The sequence below is a fragment of the Trachymyrmex septentrionalis genome, unplaced genomic scaffold (assembly GCF_001594115.1).
Source record: "Trachymyrmex septentrionalis isolate Tsep2-gDNA-1 unplaced genomic scaffold, Tsep1.0 scaffold51, whole genome shotgun sequence".
NCBI lineage: Eukaryota > Metazoa > Arthropoda > Insecta > Hymenoptera > Formicidae > Trachymyrmex > Trachymyrmex septentrionalis.
The window spans coordinates 512,981-522,254 of NW_017305683.1; the positions used below are offsets into that span (position 1 = coordinate 512,981).

Here is a 9,274-nt window from a genome sequence, read left to right on the forward strand (position 1 = left end):
GTATCTGGCAACATTTTTAGATACTATAGCAAAAGCGTCCTTTCTGTGTAAGAAATTAATCAATCATAGTCAATTCTCGATCTTCACATTTAACTGTGAATGGTTGATTTCTAGTAGCTTACAATTTCTATTGCAGACAAATTAAATTTTAATCAAAGTCTCACTACTCCATCAATCTAAATATTAAATTCTGTGGTTGTATCAAACTCTCATCTGAATATCGAACGCATTAAGACAAAGAATTAGAAAATAAAGTTCTACTTTCGCGTTGTTTACAAGCACAGCCTTGAACTAACGATAACCGAAATTATTCGTAGAAAAGCGACGAGAGATCGCCGGGACTACCGGACTCGCGGGCGCCACGCGACGTCCTCTTTTTTGGATGAAAAATATCGGCGGAACGATAAATTGCGCACCGTTCAGGTTTCGGAGCGCGAGTCGCGTAATGTAGCAGAACGGAGCCGAAAAATTGTTACTGCGGTGCAGCAACCGGTGCAATCTCAGGCCAACAAGTCGCGCACCGTAATGTGTTAATGACACGGAATGAAAATGACTCGTCTAGCGGCGATGAATCATCCCGAAATACGAGGAGCCTCACCTATTTAATTAGAATATCGCAATCTACCCGGACGTGTCGCGTAGCGGACCGGTAGAGCGTCGCGTAAAAAAGAAAAGAGAGAAAAGAAGTTTGCGTCAAAATTTCTTTCCTTGAATTTTATATCGGTAGTTAACGCGGCTGATATATGTGTATAACGCTTATAAAGTCATGCATTCTGCTGTTTTTTTTTTTTTTTCCTAAAAACGACTGTCTGCCTTAAGCTTACCCGGCTCGTTCGAAGTTTTATGTCAGGGCGCGAACCCGCTATTTATGATCGCCATTTCACAGCATTGGATGCAGCGTTTTTTTTCTCTCTGGATTCACAGTCAAACGAATCAGCAGTTAACGTCAATATTTTGAGCATCTTAGCCCCAGCTGACTTTTTATCGTCGATCTCAGACACCGATGATAGCCGCGCGCAGCTGCAACGATCGCGCGAAGCCGCAGTTCTGGTTGCAGCATTGTAGGCTACGCGACGTTCGGCCATCGATACGACGAAGCGAGCGGGAAGTGCCATTTTATTGGTTGTTTTGAAACAGTAAAACACACCGTAAACACGCCGTTGCTAGACTCGTAAACAATGAAACAGCGTACGTATAAAAGTTACAGGATTAAATGCCAGTAGAATTATCGATTAGAATTTATAAAGATCGTTATACAGTCGTAGAATATTGTGTTGCTAGCAATATAATACACTGCTTTTGTAAAAAAAAAACAACGACCAAGTCAAGAATTAATCGTAAAAATATACGCTTTTTCTTTTTGCACTTTTAACGACAGGTTATGTAATTAATATTTTGATCTCTATTAGGTAATTGTCATTTTTTTAATTCGAGAATTTAATAATGATGATCTCTTACGGATACATCAGCAAATTGCAAATTTTTGCAGAGGTCATGTCTTGTCGACGAACCGATTAAAGATAAACCGAGTACCTAACCAGAATCCTGCAGGACCCTACGTTTATCTCGTTCTGTATGCGGTAACCGTCCTGGGAGGGCATGCTTTATCATATTCAGCAGACAATCGTCGGAATGCTAATCTGCCTTACTCCCTTATTTGTAAAATTAACGATCTGTTAATAACGCTAATGTAATGATTTGATTTATATGTTACTTGGATATGAATTTATTCGTACAAATTATAAAAGTTAGCATTTAACAAATATTGAAGTATACTTGTATAAAATATGATTTTACTGCAATCTCTATCTATTTCTTTCTTTCTTTAACATATACTGGCTATCACAATGTATTAATTTTCTTCAAAAATATTCTCATGTGATTATATCATCTAACAAGTTATTAAAATATCTTCACAGAAAGAATCGTTTTGCTGGAATATATTGAAAAAATTAGCTAGATGCAGATCTGTGAAAATAATTTCGTTGGATTTTCAAGATAAATAGGTAGAACGATTATGTGTTGAAAACAATACTGTAAAAAGTTTTAACAACCAGTTTTAGCGTTCTACATAATTATTTTAATGTTCCAAACAAAATTATTTTCAGATCTATTCTATCTAAATATTTGGATATTTCAAACCGGTCTTTTCGTGCACGTATGATAATGTAGCCGAATCCATACACACACATACATATATATGTGCAAATTTCGCAAAATTTCGTTGATGTGAAATATTTTAATGGAGTTCATCGTACCATTTGACATCAATAACGAACTCAAAGAGACTTTGATAATATGATTTATCCTGTATAATATCAGGAATATCCGGCTACCGTTGGAATTTCGCACGTTTACAAATATTTGGAACATTACATCTGAAACAGTCCGTGAACGATGGAAGCTTTATTTCGCCGTTTCATAATAATTTCGTAGTATTGCGGGGAAACGAGTTAATATATTGACAGGTGACCCGTCTTCCAATCTCATCCCTCTGCTTCGAAAGCAAATTACTCGACCAAAGCGAGGAAATAGCGAGGGTTGCATTGAAAGGGTCCTTCCTGTCCACGACACGCGATGTCATATCACGTTATTGAGAGCTACTTGTCACTCCCTGCTTTGCCGTCATAGCAGAACGGGTACGTCCATGCCGATCATTCAATTAATTCGGACCTCACGCATATATCGGCGATCATCGTTCGCAAGCTCCGCACGACTAGCATTGTCATTTAATAGAGATTTCCCAAGAGTAGTGTTTGCTATCGGTTTCGTGTCCGTATTTCTCAAAAAAACAAATACGGCTGGTGTTTTACAGCAAATAATTAAAAAAACATAACGCTATTTATATTCAATTCTATTTCACACGTCATATTTCGCGTATGTAATATGACAAATATATTATGTAAAATTGTTCTACAAAACAATTTTAATTTTAATCGTAATAATTTATTCAAAGAGAGAGTACATAAATAGTAATAATAATAATTAATCGATATATTATGTAGAGCGCTTATTTTTGCGCTGTCGTTTAGTTACAGGATCGTTGCCTGTTCGATCTCGAGCATTCGCGATCCGCATGCTCGAATATGGTAATATAATAAGGAGGGACGCGCGAATGGAAAATTCCCGAACTCGGGAACTGATGGTTTTTCCGTAATCGGCGATTGCTCCTCCCCCCTCCCCTTCTCCCGCGGTCTCAATCTCGTGACGTCATTGGTCGTTGTTCTGCGCCCTCCCGCGAAGGGGGAGCGGGCCCCGGCTGAAATTTATTTTATCTTACTTAAATCCGATAAATTTTATGTAAATATTTTTTTCAAGTCTCTTCTTACTTTTAAGAAATTACACGATCATCTATAATAATTTTATATATAATAAATAATAATGTGTTTCGTATTTTTGCTGTTAAATATATGATCTTATTTACCTTTCGCGGAAAGTTTTCCTTTAAGGAATATTCGATTTTTGCCTGGAAAGGAAGTGGTCATCCACGTGACCCTCGGACTATTGCCGTTCCTATCGCATTCGGTGCAGTCCAGTTTCATTCGAGCGTGATATAATAGCACATAGAGAGTCGAACGTGCCCGGCCGTTTGACTGGCAGCAGTGCAGATTATTGGCCTCGTGGGTCACAGGCCTTGTACCATTGCCGTTAGGCGTTCATTTATAAATGTCGTCGTTCTGACAAAGAAATTGATTACGATTGTCGCAGATAATCATCGATACTAACTCTCGTTCAGTGACCACAGTGTTTTCTGAACGATCACGCAACACGGTGGAACGGGCTTACAGAGAAACGAAAGAATATATATCTTTTCCGCTTCTCTCTTCAATGTCTTTCATGTGAAATCAAGAAACCGTTGCCATTTTAATACGGAAACCGATAGCGATAAGCGGATTTCGTCGCTGTCTATATTAAAATCTATTCTTTAATTTGATCCTTTCGCGCAAAAGTCGAAGTCGAAATTTATTTAATATAATATGATACTCGGAATTTTAATCAAATTTTAAAGCAATAATCTCTAATTTTTTAAACCATTAATACATTTTATAATAGAAACGACTGCGTTCAATAGAAAAAGCAGCTTTGCAAGTGTTATAAAGTTCTTTAATATGATTAATTTTGTCTTTAGTTCCTTACTGAATCTAAATAAACTAGTCATTAAAGAATCTTACAACAAAGCGGCTTTTTCCATAAAACGTACCCAACGTTCATATAATTGTGTAACACAATTATGTAACAAAAGAAATTTCACATTAAACTAAATATTACTAAAATATTGGAAAAATTTAAAAGCAGTATTCAGAGTTTTGATAAAATTTTGGAGCAATATATTTAATCGTTAATACATTTTATAATGGAAATGGCTACGTTTAGCAGAAAAAGCAGTTTTGCAATTATTAAATTTTTTATGATTGATCGTTAGTTTCTCACTGGATCTAAATAAATTAAAAAATCTTACAATAAAGTTACTTTTTTTGTAGAACGTAGCTAACGTTAATATAATTGTGCAACGCAATTATGTAACAAAAGAAATTTTGCGGAATTTTTTAAAATAAATATTATTAAAGTAACTAGAAAAATTAAAACAGTATTATGAAACATTCTCACTAAAATGACAGTATTAGAAAACATTTTCTATCGTTAAAATATAATATTTTCCTGAACTATTGACAAGGATTGCAACAATCCTAAACATAAAAATCCATTTTAAACAATTTATAACTTACTATAACTACAGCAGAATTTATCACAGAATTCTATTTAAAATTCTATTTATAATTCCGTAAAACGTGAAACTAATTAAAATCTCAGAATACACATATATAATCATGCCGTAAATTGAAATACAATTAATTACGTAGATAGAATATAGAACAATAAATAAAATTCTATCTTGAAATCTCTGACGCGGATTTATAGATCGTCTAAAGTGAGCTTAGAAGAGAATCCCCGGAACAGTGAGATAGAATCTTTAGAAGCCGGAGAGCGGAGAGCCTTCTCATTCGGGATTTAAGAGAAGAGCCCCCGAAGTTTCCTTGAAAATTCAGAAATTCTCAAATTTTCGTCAGAAGATTCGTGCGAACAACCGATCCTCGAGATTCTCCTCGCAAGGAATAAAGATTCCGCACCCGGTGTCGCAAAATGAGACCGAGACCGATCTACCCTGACGGCTGTTGCATCCTGACGTAGTCCGTCGGCGCTCTCTCTCGCCGGCTAAAATTGCACGTTGCATTCGCGAAATGGTGGGGGGATCAAGAAATCTCGCAGGTGGGGAGAAAACTAGACTCTCGCCTGCTCTCGCCGGCAGTGCCGGCGGCGGAGTGGGGGTAGAGTAGTCGCGAAGAGTAGACGGGTGGGGGCTCCCTCTGGTGGGTGTCTCGTGTCAGTCGAGCCGTGTGCCGCGTCGCGGTAGTGTCGCGCAGTAGTGCATCGTGTTTCGCGCGTTCCGTCGAGCCACGACGAGATGACGTCTTCCTCGTTCTGACTATGAGCGACGCGCGCTCATCGCGAACATCACCGGGCACGTTCACCTCGTCGTCGTCAACGCCGCCGGCGATTTATCTCGATTCGTATATCGCAAGCCGATCGGGCAAGCCGCGCGTCAGGGATACCAACGAACTTTCTTCGTTCGTTGCCGCCGCCGCCGCCGCTGCCGCCGTAATCGTCGTCGTCGTGGTTTTTCGATCCTTCTCGAAATCTTAACGATCGCGCGTTCGACCGGACGATCGTTTTCCAGTTCGCGTCTCAATCCATTCGTGTGTCTGTGCACAAAGGGGGAAACTTCAACGCGTGGAATAGCCGACCGTGACCGTCGCGAGTGACTGCGCCAAGTTCTACCGAAGGAAGAAGCCGCATTTCTCGAAGAAACTGCACCGGCGAAGTACGCCGACAGTTTGTCGCGTCGTCAATAGGCGGACGTGTATGATTTTCGTTTTGTTTTGTTGTTCGTTTTGTGTATGTAACGTTTATCGGAAACGGAGTAACCGAGGTGGACGGCTCGTCGTTCTGTCGCGTGAACGATGCCCTAAGTGACGGTGGCGCGAGTTTCAAAACCGTTGCGATAGAAAGCGAACGGAGGGCCGCACCGCCGACGTTGCCAAGTCTTGTTGATTTTAACGGGAAGGGACCCGTCGTGTCGTCCGTCTTCATCGAGATCTCGACGTCGATCTCACGCTGATCTACGATCGTCTTCCATCGAAGGGGAGCGTCGGATATTTGACGGCAGGATTCTTACACGGGATTTGCTCGCGGGACCTTTCGCGAATCTTCGTCAACGGTCATCGCCCGGATTTGTTCCCGTCGGAGCCCGCGAGTCTCCGAAGTTGACGGTTTGTTTCACTTTGTCACGATAAGTACTGACGTCAAGCTACAATCTTGACACGCGCGAGTTGTGATTCGCGAATTAATCGTCCTGAATTAAACTAAGCTATGTATTTCAGTTTTATATCGTAACGCTTCTCCTGTTTCCGCGAATCTCTGACCGTATCGACTTCTCTCAAGGGCAGGTGCCATAACAAAAGAAGACGATAAATACTACGAAATAGTGCGTCGCATTGGAGCCTCCTATTTTCCCCGAGGAGGCAAGTTACTCTTTTTGATTCGTTTGCAAGTCATGGTATCGTGATCCTATTTGTGGATTGGACATCCATTCTGAAAAAAATAAGACAAGAGGAAGAAGAAGCTCATCTCGTTTCGCCCATCGATCACCGATCACGTAATTCCGTTCAGGCGGATCAGTTGATAACTCTTTCGCGGTGGTGTAACTTTACTGATGCCCGAGTATTGCGAAAGCAATAAAAAAAGAATTTGCCTAAAGGAAACGAGAGGATAGAAATAAACCGCATCATTGAGCGGCAACGTGTCGGATTAATTTCCACGAGCCGCGACGCAAAGAGAGGAGCAAAAGGGAGCACGACGGGATTTATCGAGACTCAGAGCTGCTGTCGTCGTACGTACGGAAAGAACTGCCTGTCGCGTGTGTGTGATCCCTCTAAATTTCTCTCCTCCCTCTCTGCCTCCGCCCCTTCCCTCTGAATCTTTCCCCGCCTATGTTTCTCGCGCCGCGCGAAGTAGAACGAGATTCGACGCTTCATCCTTCGGCTCTTCGCAGTGCTGTTCCGTCTTTGCGTCTATCCGCTAGAATCCACACTCGGAAACGAACGGGGGAAAACACTCCGGGCACATCGACGAGACGACAAAGCGAGAAAGGGAGGGAGACAAAGAGAGAGAGAGAGAGGAGCGATCTCGAGTCTGTCACCCGTGTGTCTCATGATGAACCGAGGAGCGGTACATGTCAAGCGGCGAACGTGACCGCCGCAAACTACCTCCCTTCCCCCCCGTCGACGCCCCGCGTGTCCCAGGGTCGCCGGCGAGACGACCCTCGTTAATACCGCAGCTGATCGTGAGAGAGGAGAATGTCGCGCTAGGAGAAAGAGGGCCCGATTTACTTGCTGAATCGATCTACTTTCGACGATCCTCCCCTCGATGGACGTTACATCGTCGACTGGAGGGCGACCTCGCGGGATGGTAGTAGTCGCCGACGAGTGCAGCGGATAATAAGACGGGATTTCGTCGCGAAACGGAATCGTCGGAGGTGCGACAGGGAAAGACGGTTTTGAAGAGAGACAAACGAGCGGAGGCGTAGTCGCGGGGCCCACGCGCGTACAACGTGAGAAAGCGTCAAGATGACCATGGCAAGCAACATCGTGGTCGAGTGGCTGCGGTCGCTCCATCTCGGCCAGTACTCCGAGTCGTTTATCGATAACGGCTACGATGACCTTGAGATTTGCAAGCAGATCGGCGATCCGGATCTCGATGCGATCGGCGTCTTCAATCAAAAGCATCGCGCACGTCTGCTGCAATCGGTGAAGACTCTACGCGAGGAAGGCGCCGCGAGTGTGTACTTCACGCTGGAGGAGACGAACGACAACAGCTGCGACAACATCAGCTCCAAGTCGTCGAGGACGTCGTCCGACAGACCACCCAGCGATAAGGAGGCGCAACGAGCATCGCCCACGGCCAGCTCCTCCAGCGGCGGTCAGGAGCTGACAAAGTTCGCGGACGAGTACGAGGAGGGCAAGGCCGAGCTGGTGAGAATTCCCAGGATGCAACTAAGGATGCTGCTGCAGGAGAAGCTCAGACACGACGGCATCAGGCTGGCCTGCCAACCGTACACCACACCGGTAAGTCAATTTACTTTGGAGAGAAACTCCGTTACGATATGTAGTCTGTCGCAAGAGAATTCAGATATCGATGAATATCGTATAAGTTGAAGTCTTAGATTGGAAAACGATATTGACAATTGACGTTGAGATAGCAAGCTCGAGTAAACGAAGAGCCAACAGGAATTGTTATTTTGCAGAAAAAAAAAAACGTTCAGTTATATTTTTTAATAATACAGTATTAAAATGAAAAATATTACAAAATTGTTAAATTAATTTTCGATTACATTTATACATTTATACTTCGAAATGACAAAATCAGTTCGATTTACTTTTCAAAATTACTAATTCACGAATTTACGATTTAATTTTCGAATACGGGAATAATTCGTATTTAGTTAAAATGAGATTAGTATAAAAGCTCTAGAATATATAGTTTATATATATATTTATGTAAACGCGCGTGACATACGCGCGCATGTACAAGTATCAAGTTTATAATACAAGTCTAAAGCATACAACATAAATTATTATGTAAATTAAATTGCATATTATGTGACAAGAATAATTTGACTGTACTGTACGTACAGTAAAATGAATATTGTTTGAATGATATATATTTTTTGATAGGGAATGTATACTTTTCCGACATCCCCTATAAGACTTTGTATATTTTCTTGTATTTTTTAACAACGGCATAAATAGCCTATTTATGGCTTAACGTAAATGAATAAAATTACCTCTTTAAGGCTAGATTGTTCCACCTTTCGGTAAACTTTAGCTCCTTCTTACTCTCTTATGCTTTCATTCTTTTGTTTATCCAGTAGAAAAATTACCACATAATTTATATGAAGATGGAACAACCGGCCCTAAAATATGTAATTTTAAATAACATATTAATCTTGAAAATAAGTAATTTTAAATACAAGAGGATCAAGCCAATTAGAACCAACACTAAGTGACTGTGTATTTAGAATTTATAATACAAAAGAATTTTTACACACCAGGTGATTATTCTAATTGGCTTAAACCTTTTGTATTTAAATTTATTTTTTTGAACCCTTGTATATTTTCTATATTATATGTAATTTTATCTATTTAAATTACGCATA

General features: G+C 41.0%; 1 protein-coding gene across 2 annotated transcripts in view; it reads left to right on the forward strand.

Moving 5' to 3' along the window:
- Positions 1 to 6,469: 6,469 nt before the first annotated feature.
- Positions 6,470 to 9,274, forward strand: part of LOC108751750 (SAM and SH3 domain-containing protein 1-like) — a 366,503-nt gene continuing 363,698 nt past the window's right edge. For both annotated transcript variants that reach the window (XM_018492138.1, XM_018492139.1), the window contains exon 1: positions 6,470 to 8,183. In XM_018492138.1, the coding sequence (XP_018347640.1) occupies positions 7,686 to 8,183 (498 nt within the window). In that variant the 5' untranslated portion in view covers positions 6,470 to 7,685. The remainder of the gene's footprint in view (positions 8,184 to 9,274) is intronic.